General features: G+C 40.9%; 1 protein-coding gene across 1 annotated transcript in view; it reads left to right on the plus strand.

Annotated features, from left to right (window-relative positions):
* GUCY1B1 (guanylate cyclase 1 soluble subunit beta 1) overlaps positions 1 to 19,541 on the plus strand; it is a 50,208-nt gene that overhangs the window by 2,220 nt on the left and 28,447 nt on the right. Inside the window, exons 3-4 of the mRNA XM_068542373.1 lie at positions 13,982 to 14,082; positions 15,620 to 15,738. Coding sequence (XP_068398474.1) covers positions 13,982 to 14,082; positions 15,620 to 15,738 — 220 coding nt within the window. The remainder of the gene's footprint in view (positions 1 to 13,981; positions 14,083 to 15,619; positions 15,739 to 19,541) is intronic.

The following is a 19,541-nucleotide window of genomic DNA, read 5'->3' on the forward strand; positions in this document are numbered from 1 at the left end:
TCCCCTCGATGTGAGAACTTAACTCTACCAAATCACGCTAAGAATGTTGTTGCATTTTCCTTTTAAAAAATGTATTAATTTTCAATTAAACATCAATATTGTCTAACTCACGAATTTATTTTTAAGTAGCATCAAGCAGTATCCTTCATCTGTTTAAGTGCTAATAATTTAAATCATACAAAACGTGAAGCAAATCATATGGATCTTTTTCCTACAAAATGACCTCAAGGATTGTGTGCCCCTGCAAGAGAAATGCTGTTAGTTATACTAGTGTTGGCAGCCCGGGTGTTAAGTTTGATTCTCTTTTGTCTCAGCGTCCCTCTTGGTGGAGCCCATCTTGTCTTGGATGCGGTTTAGTATCTGGACGAGAGAACCTTGCTGAGCTTTCTGCGTGGAGGACCTTAGAGCGGCTCGCTGTGAGGACCCCTGAGGGGTCACTGTGTGCTCCCGGGAAGAGTACTTGCTTAGCTCCACAGAGGTGCTCACCGCGTGGGGCAGGACGGGGGAGGTTGGCAGGGTTTAAGTTTAAAATGCTCCCTGGGAGATTCTGAGTCCTCCTCTGACCTCACCATCTGCTCCAGGGAGGGTTGCTGCGGTCACTGGTCCAGGATACTTTCAGGCTTACCTTTTTATGGAAACTGAATATATGAAAAAAAACTTTTTTGTCTCAGTAAATTCCAGACTCCTCTAGCTTCCTTTTTGCTCTGTGAGAAACTGTCTAAATTGATGTTTATAAAATTTCGTATAATACTTCTTTGGTTTAGGAGGAAGTGGCCATCCTTCCTTCTTCAGAAAGTATACCAAACATTTAAGGACAAGTAAAATCCTAAGTAACAGATTCCAGACAGAAAATTCTAAGTGGGTTAGAGCCAGAAATGCTTCATTGTAAACTCCGTATCCACGTACACTATTACCAACAATATAACCATTTCACAACAGTTTTATTTAAATTCCTCTTTGTAAGAAAATGAAAAATTGTCAAAACTGAGGGTCAGCAAACTTTCCCTTAAAGGGCTGAATAGTAAATATTTTAGGTGCTGCAGGCCACGAGTCAATATTGATGATATTATGCATACCTGTATAACCATTGAAGTGTAACCACTTAAAAAATGTAAAAGCCATTCTTAGATCCCCAAACAGCGGAAACCAGTGGTGGGTGAGATTTGACCCAGAGACTGTAGTTTGCCCCTCTGATCTAGACCATAAATACATGTAAAAAAGTCAAAGAGACCTCTGAATCTACCTCAGATCTTGTTTTGTTGGCTTCCTTTCAGTTTTGAGATGGCCTTTTCTGGAAGCCACGGGTCCTAAGGGATGAGAAATATCAATCGCCATTTCAGGAAAAACATCAAGTCAGGATACACATATTAGAAAAGCACCTAAATACTTGATTTAATAACCATCTCTGTCACCCTCCCATCGGCCCTGGCTACGCTAACGTTGCATCAAATTACTGGGTCCAGAATCTTGGTACGTGATTTGGAAGTGAAGTAATGACACTGTTAGTTGATATATATTGGAATATGTTCCTTTAGAAGGCCGCCAGGAAGATGATTACTTCCCTGTGTAAAGAACGCAGACATGTTTGGTATGTGTTGTGAGATTTATCTATAGCAGGGCAGCGTACTTTTTCATTCAGTGATTCAAACCTACTTTCATTCTCTAGTTAAGCTTATTTTTAAGGAGCACAGTCTAGTGTTCGGGCAATGAGGATGGAAAAGTGTGTGACATAATCCTTGCTTTCAAATAGAGTCTAGAGATATCAGGATATTTCTAATCTTATTATATCTTGATTTTTCTGCCTGTAGCTCAAACGTGGAAGCATTTGGCTGTTGGATAGCATATTCTGATCTTCCAGTTTTGAAATTAATGCATCTACTTGAATTTGCTAATCACGAATTAATCATTATAGTTCATATAAGCAAATGCATGGCTGTAAGCTAGTTATGTGACTTTCCCAGTTGCCTAAACTTTCCAAGACTCAGCTCTATAAGGAAACAATAACTACTTCATAGGGTTGTCATGTGTTGAATGATGCCTGTAAAGTGCTCAACACAGGTCTTCATAAGTAACTGTTAGATAAATGGTAGCTGTTAACAGTTTTCACTCTAGAGGCAGAGTTTTTCAGCTCGTCCCTTCCCCAGCTCCACCTACGTAAGAGTAATCCGTTGAATCCGCATGCCACGTCCCTCTAAGTGTGCACTCATCACTCTAGGACAGGTAGTGACTTCTGGTCATTTCACTCCCTTTGCTACTTTCTCCACGCCGTGCAGCCGGTACCTGTCCTTCGCCTGCGAGGTGCCCCTGAGATGCTCAGGTTCTTCCTTCCCGGCTCTGAGCACGTTCCCTTCTTACTCTGATGGCCCCCAGCAGGTTCTCTGCGTCTGACTCATCCCACTTCTCCCCCTTCTGCACATTACAGGAAGACTTCCTTTCACGATGCTCTTTTTCTGCTCAAGCTCTACTTTGGAATCCATCCTACATTGTATTCTTCTAGCCTCCCCTCCTCCAATTCCTGTTTGTTTTTTTGAAGATGCAGCATATGCTCTTTTTAAAAAACATTAATTAGTTTGTCTCATTTTTTAGATCCCATATATAAGTGATAACATACAGTATTTGTCTTTCATTTTCTGTAGTGAATTATTTCACTAAGCCTAATACCCGCCAGGTCCATCCATGTTGTTGCAAATGGCAGTATTCCATTCTTTTTCACGGCTGAGTAATATTCCATTGTCTATACCTACCGTATCTTCTTTATCCATTCCTCTGTTAATGGACACTTAGGTTGCTTCCATATGCTCTTAATATTCATTTTGTCAAAACAAATTAAAACCAAATAGTGGACCACATTTCGCCATGTTTTAATCAGATTTTCCTATTCCTGAGGCGATATAATTAAATTTCTATACCTTCCTATATTCTTGCTCAAGTAGGTTTTAAAATATTAACAGTACTTTTTATTATAAAAGCTGTTTAAAATTTCCAAAGTCCTTTCCTCTCTAATTTCACATGAGTGCCACAATACCCATTTGAAATAAGAAAGGCCTTTCTACCTCAATTTTTTCCCCAGCTTTATTGAGATGTAATTGGCTCATAACATTGTGTAAGTTTAAGGTGTGTGATGTATGGATTAGATATACTTGTAAATTGCAGAATGATTCCCACCGTAGTATTAGCTAATCTCCTCCATCCTGTCACGCAGTTACTTTTTTTTGTGATGAGAAAGTTTGACCTACTCTCTCTCTCTCTCTCTCTCTCTTTTTAAATATGCTCATTGTAGCTACTCCTTTATTTTTTACTTATTTTAAAATTTTGTTTTAGGCCACACTCGTGGCATGTGGGAAAACTTAATTCCCCGACCAGGGATTGAACCCGTGCCCCCTGCATTGGGAGTGCAGAGTATTAACCACTGGACGGCCAGGGAAGTCCCTAGACCTCCTCTCTTAGCAGCATTTGAGTGTGTGATACAGGATCAGCTACAATCGCCATGCTGCACTGCTGATCCCCAGACTTGTTCGTCTTGTAGCTGGTTGTACCCTCTGAGCAATGCCGCCCTGTTTTCCCTCCTCCCAACCCCTGCTAACCACTTTACTCCATTTCTCTGAGTTTGTGTTTTAGTTTCCACATATAAGTGGGCTCAGTGCTTTTTTTTTAATGATGAAGTTGAGTCTGTAAGAGGTTAAATGATATCAGGAAGCTGAAGACTCAGCACTCCAGCTCTGCTCTTCCGATGGCAGGTTTACTGCTCTTTTTTTTTTTAACTTATATTTATTTATTTTTGGCTGCGTTTGGTCTTTGTTGTTGCATGCGGGCTTTTTCTCTAGTTGCAGCGAGCGGGGGCTACTCTTCGTTGTGGTGCACGGGCTTCTCATTGCGGTGGCTTCTCGTTGTGGAGCACGGAGCATTGGCTTCAGTAGTTGTGGCACACGGGCTCAGTAGTTGTGGCTCGCGGGCTCTAGAGCGCAGGCTCAGTAGTTGTGGCGCATGGGCTTAGTTGCTCCGCGGCATGTGGGATCTTCCCGGACCAGGGCTCGAACCCGTGTCCCCTGCATTGGCAGGCGGATTCTTAAACCACTGCGCCACCAGGGAAGCCCAACTGCTCCTTTTAAGATAAAAATAGGAACTAATGTAGTTACATACTGTACAAATGTGAAACCGTATTAATTTTCATACCCAGAAACTTCCTCAGTACAAATAAACAAATGAATGCATAAATTAAAAAAATAGGTAAACTAGATAATTGTTTAAAAGACCAGGACCTTCTTCTGTAGAAAGACCTGACGGTTAGCCTGAAAGAAGGAGGGGGCCCAGTGTGTGCTTGAAGCCGCCTGTGCCCGTGGAACTCGATGCCCAGTGCAAACCCCGTCTCGTGACCCCCCCAGGGGCCCGGGGCTCACCCAGAACCCGGACCGTGTTATGAGCAGTCAGGAGCCTGGGCGGTCAGCCAGCTCACACCCTCATCTCAGGGCTTCTCCTTGATGGTCTGAAGTATCCCCCAGATATCAAGCTGGGTCTTCGTTTTCCTTGCATTTGACCATCTTTGTGAAATAAGAAAATCATAGACACATGTTACTTAATAAGGTGTCAGAGGAGGAGCTTTGTCCATTACAGTGAGCCCCAGAGGAGAAAGCAGAGGATCTGTCTTCTCTACCCTCATTCCCAGACCTGCTTTCGGCGAACGTTGACTAGACATTGGTCCTGGTAGCCATGAGCGCTGTCCTTCCCACCCTCACCTCTCTCCAGAGTGAGAAGCTAGCAAACGTTTCTCATCAGTGTGTTGGAAAGTGATAAGCGGGAGTCGATACTGTGCAGACATCACCAGGAAAACACACCTAAGGAAAACTCTAGAATCGGCCCGGCTCGGAGGCTGACACCTGCCAAGACGTGGGGCCTGGGGGCTTTTCCATCACTGCTTTGCCTCTCTGTTCATTAAAGAGGAAACGGGGGTGGGGAGGGTGGGGAGCGGTTTCTCAGTTTATGTCCGGCCAAGAGAAGCAGCTTTTTCTGCAGTGACACTGAGGTGAGAGGTGTCTACTCCAGGTAGAAGGGAGACGTTCTGATGTATGTATTGTTCCTTCTTGTTGTATTCGCGGCCTTTGGTTGTGTTGGGTATCCTGATGTATTGCCCTTTGTTGTTGTTTTTTAAATTATTTACTTATTTATTTATTTGGCTGCGCCAGGTCTTAGTTGCGGCATGCGGGCTCTTAGTTGCGGCGTGCGTGTGGCATCTAGTTCCCTGACCAGGGATGGAACCCGGGCCCCCTGCGTTGGAGCGCGGAGTCTTACCCACTGCGCCCCCAGGGAAATCCCTCCCTTTGTTGCCGAGTCCTGAAATACTACGTTGTTCCTCTGTTGAAAGTCTTGGTGGTCAGTCTTCAGATCACCCAAACGTGGGACCTTTCAGTCCCCACAGCCCGCTTGCTCTCAGCACCCTCATGGGCCGGGGGTCAGTTCCTCAGCCAGGCTGGCCTTTCCCTTCCAGGAGGGGGACGCCTGTGGTCAGTAGGGTCTCTCTCCGCACGCCCCGCTCTGTCCTGCACATGGAAGTACTTCCGAGCTTTGAGATGGCAAGACAAATCTTACTTCTTAAGGGAAGACTTCTTTCACCTCCACAGCTGTACTTTTTCTTCATAGCCCATGCACAAGTTTATAATACTTAATTGTAGTATTATCTGATGAATAGCTGTCTTATCTCACTGAAGTCTAGCATCTGTAACTATCAGAAGCCTTCTTTCTCTCTGTATCTATCTATCTATAATATGTATATGAATTATCTTTCATTTTTTAATCTCCAGAGAATAGAGTACGTGCATATTCATCACACTTAATATTTTATTTCTGTAACCAGGATTTATTATGCCAGAATGGTGACATCTTCAACTACTGTTTAATAAAATATAAGCTCCGTTGAAATGGGCATTTCTGCTATTAACAAAGGCAGAAGATGTAGCAGTAAATTATAACGTCTCTTTTTGGGAGGGTCAGCGTTCACACATGGACATAATAAAAAGGACTAAGAACACTGCTGTTGGATTACCAATTTCATAAACCCCAAGACACTTACTGGGTTGGATTCAGGGCAAGATTGAATCCTTTAGCAAGTGTCTCAAAGATGCTGTTTAAAGTCAGTATCATAGACTGTAAGTAGACGTTTGTGATGCTGAAGTTAAATTTAAAAACCAGATGAGAATGCTCGCCAGGGCCTTCAGTGTTGAATGTAGCTGCTCATACGTGTTGGACACTTACATATGTTCCGCAGTAGTGGTCCTAAAAGCTTTGTACTTGTTAACTCACCTAATCCTCACATCCACCATAGAAGATAGATTCGTTCATTATTCTTATTTCATAAATAAGGGAACTGAGTCTTCAGGACTTTAAACGCCTGCCTCAAGCCACTCGTTTGTTAATCATCAGAGCAGAGATTTGGACCCAGATAGGCTTGTAATGATCATATCGTGTGCTTTTCCCCAAACAAGGACTTAAGGAGCTTCTCCTTTCCGATTTTCCAAAGGCAATTTAGCATGGAAATGGGCAACGTATATGTGTGTTACTACTACCATCTTTGTTTCTGTTTTCCTGTACTTTTCACGCACTTGCCAGGTGCTCGTGGCTGTTATATTTTTACAGGTGGTTTTATTCAGGAACAGGACCGCTACTAAAGAAAATCAGAGCCTCGGAAATTCTGAGCAGTTCGTGTAGTTTTGGAAGCGCTCTGGGCCGCTGTGCTCGTGAGCCGAGTTCAGGGTAAAGGACACACAGGGCTGAGGGACTCATGTCTGATGGAGCTGCCGCCGAGCGCGCCTTTGAAGTGTTTGTGATTGTGTTTCCGGAACTGGGGCAGTTTACTCGTGAGGCTGTCTCGTGGCAAGCTGGACACAGTCAGAAGAAAAATACCGTTATGTATGCAGAGTGGTCCTTTGCCTAAATCCATGTCACTTGTGAGAACGTGACGGTCACCGTTTCTAGGGCTTGGATGAGTGAAGACGCTGGCTTGAGAGGACTGACCGCCACCAACTGGATGGAAGGGGGCCCGAGCAGGAGGCCTCTCTCCTCCCAACCCCCCAAACTAGTCTCTCCTTCGGGGATTCAGACTGTTTGGGAATCGTCGGGTTGTGCTGTGGAAAACTGAGAGGTAGTTAACGTTTCACAGCCACTCCAAATGAAGGAGTGTAAAGTTTTAATTTTTAGGTGCCATACATCGCAACTGCCTTGTATTATGGTGGGAGGTTTTAATTTTAATACCAGATGGACACAAGCCAGCCCTGAACGTCCTTAACCTGTCACTAAAATGGACCATCCTAGGATTTATCGTCACGACGATACCTGCATACTGTCTGTAATACAGCACGTGCTGGGATAATGGTTTTTACAGGATCGGCACCCCTGGGAGCTGTCGTTGGTCAGGTTGATCGTTTGACGTGTGTTGATCTTTTCTGCCTGAGACCAGGCCTTATTTTGAGACTCCTGTGTTCAGCCTGTCCCACCTAAGAATTCCCGTTTTCACACCTCCCTGGGACGCTTCTTTACCTACTAGCCAGCAGTCTCTGTAGTATCCTAAACTTCCTTGAAAGGTGTATAATAGCAGGAGCTCAGTGTCAGAATATGCATTCAGTTTTATACATTCACATTTTGAAGGTAAGGAATATCTCCTTAGGTATGGAGTTATGAGAAATGCTGCCTGGATATTTCTGACAACTTTAAAAAACAAATCATAAAAAAATTCCCAAGTGTGAAAACAAACTCTGAACTTCTGCCAGTAGCGTGTGATTGTTTGATTTTTGGTAGGGAGTTTGGAAACACGTGGAGGGAAATGTATTTAATTAATTCATTCACTTCTTTTCAAACATGCACACATTCACAGAGTGCATGCTCTAATCCAGGCATCTGGGTTAGGCACCAGTGATTAAAAAAACAAAACCATAAAACCCCACCATAATAAAAATATCTGCGACCCTTTTGGGAAAGGTAATTTGTGTAAATAAATGATCAGTTTAAATTCCAACGAATAGCCATCTCTAAAAGTAAGTAGGAAATGAACTGCTTGCTACTGGGAACATTTTTCACGTATACAGACTCAATTTTCAAATACTTCTCATGGCTACAAATATATAGAATAGAGTTATTTCTTGTTTTGTTTCCAGGTGAAAGTTAGAACTTTATTTTTAAAGCTCTTGGGAGAGGTGGAACTTGTTTGGGTTTGGCTATCTGAAGTAATAAATTCTATCAGCTAAGCAACACACTAAGTGCAACTTCGGTTTAATTGTTTGGATGCTGAGTGGAAACCTCTCCTCGCGCTGTCCCCGCTTCTTCCACTCGCCGTTTCCTTGTCCTCCGCCTTCGTCTTCTTCAGCTACTGACTACTGTCGGTTAGATGCTCGGGACATTGAATGTGGGAGGCCTTCTCCCTAGATTCTTCTGCCACCAGCGCGGCCCCAGGTAGCGCGGTTCTGCCTGTGAGAGGTGGGCGCGCCCGTCCTCGGGGCGGTGCGTGTGGGGTCCTTCCTCTCCGTGATGTGCAAGGGAAGACGGTGACCTGGGATGAAACCAGTTGAGCATCTTTCCATCTGGGTTTACTCGGTGGTCAAAGAAATTGCCTTTTTACCTCACCCCACCTCACTTAGGCAAACTTAGAACTAAACCTTCTCTAAATATTTATTACTGTCTGCTGACCTCTTTCAGGGAGTAATGCAGCAAGTAGAAAGATCTAATGCTTAACCCCAAACACAGTTATTAAGTGTACAGGGAAAGATGACACAAACTACGGTCAGTCACACTATTTGGAAACAGTGGGAGACTAGTCGTCTGGGTTTATCCGGGGCTTGTTACAGTCATGATGGGAAACAACAGAGTGTAATCACACACACCAAGATGCTTGGTGATGGTGTTTCGTCGGTTGCCATTTGATACATGAACAGCGTTGAATACATTTTAATCCAGTTTGCCTATGGCTTGATATGGTCTTTTTTGTCAGCTAAAAATTATTGGGAAAAGAAAAACATGTCCAAAGTGTTTCATTTTGGGGAAAATTTTCAATCATGTTTCTCAGAGAAGCCTGTGTTTTCCTCACATGTAAACCGCATGTAATTTATATAACGGGAAATTATATAATTGTCTTGTGTAACGCAACATTCTAAACAAAACTGATGCCCGAAAATATATTCTGAATAATGAATGAGTCTAGAAAATTTGGTCAATGTGCATGGCTGAATTTGGGTAATCTAAGCATAAAAGGAATTCTACATATCAAGAAGATAAATCAAATATTGTTAGAAATGTTGTATGTATATATTTGAGTCATCCTTTACTTTGCTTTTAAGGAGGAAAAAAAACTTGAAAGTTGTGGGGTGACAAAGTGAGGGATAGAGAATTGTAAGGTGACGTTACCTGAGTTATGCGCGGTGTTTATGTGACCTGAATAGCAGCTTACTTCCCAACCTTTCTTTCATTTGTTGGTCACCGTCTGTGATCTCAGGTAGCTGGTGAAAAAACATTTTCTTCCCTCAAAGAACAGGTAGAGCTGAGAGATTATTATCACGTCTGTGCTCTCTGGAGGCCAAAACATTTGCCAGCAAGGAGTCTGAACGAACCTAAGTTTACCTCAAAGTTAGAAGAAAAGCAGTGTTGAGAATTGAGAGACATTCACTCAAAATGTCTACTGGCTTCAATGGCCATACTGCCAGAAATTAATTTTTTGGGTATGGCTGCTTTGGCTCTGTAAATTCTCCTGTTCAGTGTAATGGAGCAGACCAGTGGTCAGTAAAGTGTTTGCAATATCTCCAGTTAGCTTTTACCCCGAAAAGGGAAGAATCTGAAGAAGGGGCTGCAGAAAGACGTGTGTTGGGTCCAGAGAGATGAGGTCCCAGACGTAAGTGTTGCCTTTGGACCCTTTGCTGAGACGTAGCTTCAGGAAGCCTCTGTGGTCACTGCTTAACCCTGCATCCTGCCCCTCCTCCTTCGCCCTCCCCTCACCCGTTTATCCTGATCTCCTTTCTTTTGTAGCATTTATCACCTCGTAATAAATTATAAAATGTGCATATATATTATGTAAACATAATAATATATAAATATGATAATACATGAATATAATGATAAATGCTTGTTGTTTGTTTCCATCTGCTAAAATGTAAAGCTCTTTGAAGGCAGGAATCTTCATCTGTTTCGTTCATTCATATATTAAAACTGCTCAGAAAAGTGCTTGGAGCATAATAGGGGTTCAGTTATTTGTGGCAAGACTCGTCCCCCAGGGGGAAAAGGACCCAAAGGGCGACCCAGAGTTCCCAAAGATTTCTAAGACAAATGTAAATAAGGAATTCTAAGCATTTTGAATAATTTATTGGAATTCAGTGTGAGATTTTTGAGAAGACGATTATTTCCTTTCATGTACTGCTGTTTAATTTATATCTTAGCCTCCCTCCGGGGAGCATGTTGGGCTGATTATCCCAGGAAATAAAGCTTAAAAGATAAAGGCGCTTATTTTATTACAGCAAGAGAAAGAAAAGAGGGAATGCATTGACTCATGGTTAGGGGATTTCTAGGGAAATGGCCATTTCTCTATTTTGTGCAGAAGAACTTTGTATTCTGTTTAACGGTTATGAATTGGTGACTGTTTCTGAGAAACTGAGTTCATTACAAAAACTTATGTCATTTGATTTATCTCAGTTGGAAGAAAAAGAATAGGGCATAGTGAGAGCATGAGTTAATTTGTCCTTTATTATATATTTAATTAAAATTTATTTATATTTTATTAGAATGCCCTAAATCAGAGGCTTCAAAATTCCAATCTGTAGACCAGTGCTGTTTCATAATAAAATGTTAGTGACAAAATGAGAAAAATTAGACTCTCCGTATCCTGCAAATCAGCAATTTCTTCTCTAGGAATTTATTCTAGAATAAATTAGAATTTAATTTAATTCTAAATCTAGAATTTTTACATAGAAATACAAATACTGCTACAAAGATGTTCATCACAACATTTTGTTTGGACTTGTGAAAAAATAAAAGGAATTTAATATCTGCTAAAACTTCAGTGTGCCTAACCAATGCAATTTTATGTAGTCAAGGTATAGAAAGGTATATTTATTGACATGAAAAGATGTCCATCAAACAGTTAAGTCACTAAAGGAGGTTTTAAAGCATTATGATCTGGTGTGTGTTATACACGCAGTTATTTTCAAGCATAAGGAACCTGAATATAATACCAGCGGTGGTTGTCTCAGGATAGTGGAGGATTTTTTTAAGTTTTTCATTTCATATACTTTATATTTTTATACAGTTAGAAATTAGAATGTGTAAGTTACACAATAGCATTTATCAAAAGATAAGTCAGTGTTTTTACATTCTATTTTCATAATTTGGGGATATTTCACTGACTTTTGGTATTAAAAAGACTTGAAGTTTTGAAGATGTGTTCCTTTCATTTAACAGCAGCGTATGTTCAGCCAAAGGGAGGGTTTCACAGCTTGTATGTAGCTCTTTGATTTTTTTGAATATATAGACATGGCAAGCACTGCGGTCACCAGATATATATATAAAATGCTTCAGCAGCTTAGAACACACTTTTGCACTTTCTCTCACTACAGCTGTGGAAGGTGGGTTATATTATTGCTCCCATTTTAGAAGAGAGGGTTTTAAAAATTTTTTTTATTGAAGTATAGTTGATTTACAATGTTAATTTCTGCTGTATAGCAAAGAGATTCAGTTATACACATATATGCATTCTTTTTCATATTCTTTCCCATGATGGTTTATCACAGGATATTGAATATAGTTCCCTGTGCTCTACAGTAGGACCTTGGTGGTTATTCATTCTGTATATAATAGTTTACACCTGCTAACCCCAAACTCCCAATCCTTCTTTCCCCCGAGAGAGAGGGGTTTTAATGCTTACATGCTTATGTGATTTGTCCAAGTTCATTCGACCAGGAAATCCTGGGCTCTGAAGTTCACGTCTTCGTGCCCACCAAAGTCATGCTTTCCCCCCACGTGCACTGTTACGTGTAACTGCAGGCAAATAAACGGACTGCTCCGAAGAACACAGGGTGTTTGAAGAAATGTCTGTCCTCCCTGGACCCAAGCTGTGCTGCCATTTGGAGCAGACACTGGTGTCACAGCCACGGGCAGCCCCTGTGACGGCCCCACTTCCGAGGGAGAGGAGGCAGGAGGCTGCCAGGCGGTGAGGAGGAGCTCTCCCAACCCCTGTGGTGAAACTTCACCCAGTTATGTCCTCCCTGAGCTGCCTGTGTTTGCGCATCTCACGTGGACAAGGTGCCTGGGACCTCGGCTGTGCTCTTCCAGGGCAGGCAGTGTTTGGAACGATGGACTTCTCCTCCCGTTTAGACACTAGTTTGAGGAAAACAATCTAAATCCCATCAAAGTAAATACATAACCATGACAGCTATTTAACTGATAACTGCGATTTCCTGTCACTAATCCTGCGTCTGTTTTGAGTCACTGCACTTGATACGCTGAGGATGTGCTGGAAGACGTTACCTGTGCACCGGGCACCGCAAGCTTCACGTGTTTAATACGGAGCTCTGGGCCTTACCCCTCGGTCCACGGCCAGCCGTCTGTCCCAGTTCAGCTCCTGGTGACAACGTCCTTCCAGCTGCTCCGGCCAAAACCGCAGTGTCATCCTTGTGTCCTTCCCTTCTCTCACGTCCTGCGTCCATTTCATCAGCGAGCCATGTGGAACCTTCATGTACACCAGGATCTGGGCCACTTCCCTCCCTCCACTGCTTTCACCCCGACTCAGGTCACGGGCCTTTCTCGCCTGAAGTCCCGGTGGCCTCTAACCTGCTCTCCTTGCTGTGACTTTGCTGTGTCCTTGCTGTGACATTGCTGTGTCCTTGCTGTGACATTGCTCTGTCCTTGCTGTGACATTGCTCTGTCCTTGCTGTGACATTGCTCTGTCCTTGCTGTGACTTTGCTCTGTACTTGCTGTGACATTGCTATGTCCTTGCTGTGACATTGCTCTGTCCTTGCTGTGACATTGCTCTGACCTTGCTGTGACATTGCTGTGTCCTTGCTGTGACATTGCTGTGTCCTTGCTGTGACATTGCTCTGTCCTTGCTGTGACATTGCTGTGACATTGCTCTGTCCTTGCTGTGACATTGCTCTGTCCTTGCTGTGACATTGCTCTGTCTTTGCTGTGACACTGCTCTGACCTTGCTGTGACATTGCTCTGACCTTGCTGTGACATTGCTCTGTCCTTGCTGTGACCTTTCTGCGTCCTGTATGCCTTCCATCCACGCTCAGTGCAGCCTCAGGATCCGTCCCCTCACTGAAGCTTCGGCCGCTCCTCCAATGCCCTGGACGGCCCCCGCCAGCGCTTTGCACCTACTCTTCCCCCGTCCGGGGCTCCCAGGCTGCTCAGGGCTCCCTGCAGAGAGGCTTCACGCTTGACTCCATTGCCGGCTTCTCAGTGATGCTTCCGGCTGTCGTACTTGAGTCCCTTACCCCCTTGCCCAGCTTTATTTTTCTCCAAACTACTTGCCATTATTATATATATATATATGTGTGTGTGTGTATATATATATATATATCTTAGTTATATCTTAGTTTTATGCCTCTTCTCTCTCCCCTCCTAGAATACATTTGTTCCAAGAGGTTGGTACTCTCTCCTACTAAAGGCTGTATCCCTAGTGCCTCTAACTGTGCCTGGCACATAGAGGGACTCAACACATGTTTGCTGCCTATTAATTTAACCAAAAGTTATTTCGTGATTCTATTTAATATCAGGTATAGTATTGGGCATTAGAATACTATACAAATGTTAATCTTGTTAAAACATACTTAAATATATCATTTTTAATTCGGGGAGGGGGATGTGAAATAAGATCTTTGTAATCACTAGACTTTTAGGTACCTGTCACTGATTTCACCAAATTTGCCAAAAAGTAAATTCTGTTCCAGATATGCAGCCATTTCTTATATGGTCATTGTAGCTGTTCTTTTATTTGTCTGTCTTGTTTTTGTTTTCTAGGAGAGAGGCACAGTTGGATGAAGAAGGACAGTTTCTTGTCCGAATAATATACGAAGATTCTAAAACGTATGATCTGGTTGCTGCCGCAAGCAAAGTCCTCAGTGAGTTACATGTGACTCTCCTTCTTTGGTTGAAGCCACCATAGACGTCCAGAGGCACGCGTGGCCCGAGGTCGCGGTGTGAGCTGCGCAGGGCGTGTGCTGCCCAGCCCCGGCCGGGGCACAGGCACGTGTAATGTTAGCCTCAGGCCACACTGAGTCCCACTACTCTTTTCACAGACTCTTTAGAGAGGAGAGGAGCTCTCTGCCCCTCCCCACAAAGAGCCATGTGTTGAGGAAGGAAAAAAAAGTATTGATACTTAATGTAATAAGTTCATAACGCGATAATAATTTAATGTTGCCATGTCAACAGCACAGTAATTACAGAAGTGTAGAATGCAGAAAATATTACCTCCAAATCTCTTTTGTAATCACAGGTTTTCTTAGGTATTGGTAAAAGAAACAAGAAACTGAGGTCTGCATTAGACAAAACTCATGCAAGGAAGGCAAAGTCCAAAAGAAAAAAAACTTCATGGGAAAAATGTTGTTCTCAGAGTAGTATCTCACATCTTCATGGTACTTAATTTACAGCTAGGCTACAGGTTGGACAGACTAGATGTATGCTTTTTAGCTTTGTCAAGTATAGCTAGAAGAGCAAGTGCTACCTTTTGCAGGGTACAAGAATTACCAGAAAAAAGCATGGTAAATTGTTAATAATAATAAGAAAAGTATCTTGCCTCATTGGTAATCAAAATTGACACAAATGTGAAATAATTTTTAAACAAATTTGGCAATTAAAAAAAATTAAATATCTAGTGTAGTCAAGGGTAGAGTTAAAGGGGAAATTGTACACATTTAAAATCTGATGGTAAGATAAGAGTTTTTGGAGAATAATTTTGCGTCATCAGTCAAAATCTTTTAAAAAAATGTTCAATTCCTTTAGAAATTTTTTTTAAAGAAGTGATTAGATTTATTAACATTAAGATTTATGGGTGTTTTCATTTCAGAGTTACTTACATTATCAAAAATTGGAAAAGCCTACATTTTGAACAAGCGGGCATTGGTGAAATAAATTGTTGCATATCTGTGTTGGTTAAAATAGTGATTAAAATTGATATTAAGAAAAAAATTTAAATTTTAGGAAGTATTAATAATTGAATATTAAGAAAAACACAGGATCTTAGAGTACATACTATATGCAACCGAGTTATTAAATATGCATATTTATATAAAGAAAAATAATGGTGCACCACAATATTATCATGTGCATTCTTGATGATTGTCAAGATCCTTCTGTATTTTTTGGAAAAAGTAGGTTATACCTTAAGTATAAGTTTAAAAAAGCTCAAAATTTTGTCATGCAAGCTGAGAAACTGCTTTGCTTTAAGTACCAACTTACCCTGTTAACACGTCAATATGCTGTCTTCTCAGATTTCATTGTATTTTCCTGGCCAGATGTTTTTCCTGTGATCTGTTCACTCTGCACAGAAATTGAGGATATTTAACATTTTTTATTATGCACTTGTCTTCATTCCTCCCACTAACAGTTTTCCATCTCTAATATATTTTCTTTCTGTTGCCTCTCAAATCTATAAACTAGATCTCAATGCTGGAGAAATCCTCCAAATGTTTGGGAAGATGTTTTTCGTCTTTTGTCAAGAATCTGGTTATGACACAATCCTGCGTGTGCTGGGATCTAATGTCAGAGAATTTCTGCAGGTGAGCAGTTTGAGGTCCTGGAGCTAAAAGTTCTGAGTTTTTGATTTTCCAATGTAGTCTCTAGAATCCTTTTGTTCAGCCAGCTGGATGAGTGTCTAGCTGCTGAAATGGAATCATAGTGACATTTTTCCTAATGCACGTAAAATAATAATTATTGGATGGTCTTGAATACATTTTAGCATTTTTCCTTCATATTTTTTCTTTAATTTTTGGTACTGATGCTGAATACTCAAGTTGTAAACTAGTGGTCTCTGAAAGACTCAACATGTTGTGATCTGTGCAGCTGCCTTTTAAAAAATAGTTCTTTGTGCTAGTAGCTGTGGTTTTATGTATATAACATGGGCTTATTTTCTACTTGTAAGTCACTCCGAGTTTGCATAGCGTAATTAAATAGTACATCAGTATCTGTGATGTTCTATCTGAAGCTCGCTGTTTCGGAGAAAGCGCCTGCCACCAAAACAAATTTGAGAATCATTGCTCCCGGTTACATATTAGTTAATCTACTCTGGAGAGGAAAATAGGAAATCTTCCAAAGTCAGTCTCAGGTGAAGTCAAAGATAAATAATGTCGTTAAAGGCCTTTGTCTTCTTGTTAAAATTACCTTATTTTTTTTTTTTATTGTACTAGCAAATGACACATTAGGTGGGAGACTATTTTGGGATTGACTGTCCTATTTTAAGCACAGGCATTTGTGAGACCCTCTCCTTGAAATGTGTTAACATTGAGTGTTATGTGGTTGTTTGTAAAGGATATTTCTAAACTGGCAGCTGAAAGCAGCCAGATCTTGCTGGAAAATGATGTCAGTGCAATACTAGCTGAACCGGAGCCCAGTTTGGGGGGAATGTAAACTACTTGCAATCCAGCTGCATTATTGATTTAACAGCCAAAATAAGAACTGTAGTGTTTAATCAAAATGTTGGTGGTTTACATAGTGACATTTTTCTTATAAACTAAAAACAGCATTAAATCAAGATGGAAACTGGTTTGTGGTCCCTGCCATGGATTTACGAAACTACTGGTGTCCAAAAAAGCTGCCACTTCCAAATGAAGTAGCTGCCAGGAGATATTTAAATTAACCTTTAACAGGTTGTATTTAAATGGATTACTTTACATGGATTAAAGTTTGAGATGTGAAAGTATTTTGGGATTTGGGGGTTTTGAATACATTTCCATGTTTAATACTTCTGTTGACTGCTGTCACCTCAGCTAAGTTTCTGTTGTAGTTCCTCTCCTTTAATTTTAACATTGTCAGTGGCCACATCTGTGTCAACAAACGGTTTACTTTTTTTTTTTTTACCCTTTACTCATTGTGACCGACTGCTAAGTGTGTAGTGGGACAGCAGAGGATGGGCAGCTCCTGGCGGTTTCTCCTGTTCTAGAGCTGCCCTGCCCGGCAGGGTGGTCTCCACGTGAATGCTCAGCCTGTGAAACATGCTCTGGGTAAAACACACACCAGGCTTCAAAAAGAATGCAAATAGCTCACACCTATTTTATGTTGATTACATGGTGAAATGATAAAATTTTGGAAATACTGAGTTATATAAAAATGTATCATTAATGTTAATTTCATTGGCTCTTTTTCCTTTTTTAAACATGGCTACTAGAAAATTTAACATTACATGACGACTAATATTTGTGACTTGCCTTAATGGCTGTTAATGCCGTTTATTTTCCCTGGGCAGCATTATTTTAAATAGTCCTGAGTCTGTTTTCCTCAAAGTCAATAGGCAGTTTTAGTTAATATACCTTTAAATTACACACGATTTTATTTTATTTTTTTCTTTTGGTGCAAGTGTGAACAATGAGGAAACTGGAAAGTTAGAATACTGTAAAGTTTTCATCAGTATTGTCTATTTTTGATTGAATTGTTTTTTTCCTGGTTTTGAAATTAAATATCTTAATGGCAAATTGGCTACATTAACATACTGCTTTTCTTAAAAGTAGATATTTGTGTTATGAGTAGGCTAATTACAAACAAATGGACCGTTTTTCTGTAAAAGTGACTATGAAATAAAGCAACTGATTTTCTTAAATTGTTTTAAGATCCTAGCTCGCATTTAAAAATTGACATTTTTCATTACATAAAATAATAAAACATTCTTCATGGTAGACTTTAAAGAGTTAGAGAAACTGGGCCTTATTCTAAGGATAGTTAGAAGACTTTCTTTGTCTTTCACCACCTGACTTTAACCAGTCACTAAATCCTTAGACTCTATGTCATAAGTACTGAATTTTCAGAATCCTACCACTTTTCTTCATTTCCCTACCCTTCCATGGGACAGTCTACCATTATATACAGAATGGATCGGTTTTCCCATCTCTCTGCATGACCTCTCCATCTCCTCTCCATTCTATAACTAGTGACTTTTCTGAAATGCAGATAAATCTCCTCCCATCAGTTACTTGCTTAAACCCTTCAGTGATTCCCAATTGCTCATTGGAAATGTAAAAAGCAATTAAAATAATTGAAACTACTCACATCCCCGTCTATCTCTCCTCTTACTCTCCCCCAGCCCAGCCAAACAGGACTTCTTCCAGAACGGTTTTTTTTTTTTTTTTTTTAAACTTGCTCTCTCCATCCTCTGAGCTTTTGCACCTGCTCTTCCCTTTGTCTGGAACACTGTTCCTGCTCCTTTTCACCTGGACCTCTCCTCTTCATCCTGAAGTAAGAAATTACTTCTTCCAGGAAGGCTCCACTCCTCTCTCCTGGCTCTACCCTATTTGAATCAGGGAACTGACATTTCTCATGTTTTCACAGTACATCTATTTCCTCACCCATAGGAGGTCTCACACCATAGATCATTTCCTGTTTGGGGCTGGAATGTAAATGCCATGAGGCCAGAGGTCGTGTGTAGTCTCTTAATGATGGTATCATCACAGACATTATCTGGGAATGAAAGAACATTTTTTAAAATGAATATTTGATGTTTATACAAAAATAGGAAGCAGATACCCAATAGCTCAAGATTAATTCTTTTATTAAGAATAATAAAAATCCATTTTGAGTGAGGCTATATAACTTTGTTTACAGATTGATTATAGATTGAAATATAGACGAATAGACACACTCTAGACCAATTTCTTCTTCATGTGGGCGTGGCAAATTACTGTTTATTCATTAACATACAGGTGGCATTACTTGTATCTATTGAAACTTTTAAAATATTTGTCCTAATATTTCCATCTGAGGCTCTCAGGCAACAGTGAAATAGCTACTGAGACTGTAACGCGGGAGACCACTGGCCACGCGTCAGGCTGGTCTCCTCCATCCACTCCCATCCTTCTGAGGAGGGCTTCCTTGGGGGGTGTCTCTCCCGGCCTCTCAGTGGGATACATTATTAAGAGCGACTCCCTATTAAATATACATATTTTTGCTTTTCTTAAAATAATTTTTAAGTTTTCTGAGTACCAGGCGCAGCATATAACAGGCAATCAGTAAAGAGTCTTTAAATGATAGAATTAGTTAATTCTGAGTTCTATGTGTATACTTTTTATTTGGCCCAGGCTGTTTTATCCAGATAATACCTCTGTTCCTTTATACACATTTTATACTCAAGGAGATGCTGTATAGATAGTATCAGTAGTTTAGTTCCAGAAAAATGTTTGTTTCTCTCTTGGATTTTGTCATTTCCTTTGATTAGTGAACTTAAACAATTTAACAATTTACCAACTTGAATAATGGGCAGTTCTCCTTTGAAAGGCTTTGCTGCCAATAGCAAATTCCCGGCTCTGCTTACACACTCTCCCTTGCATTTTCAAAGTCATTTTAAGAATTTTTACATCATGCCTATTTTTAGTCTACC

This window comes from Eschrichtius robustus, chromosome 4, assembly GCF_028021215.1.
Source record: "Eschrichtius robustus isolate mEscRob2 chromosome 4, mEscRob2.pri, whole genome shotgun sequence".
In the NCBI taxonomy this organism is placed as follows: domain Eukaryota; kingdom Metazoa; phylum Chordata; class Mammalia; order Artiodactyla; family Eschrichtiidae; genus Eschrichtius; species Eschrichtius robustus.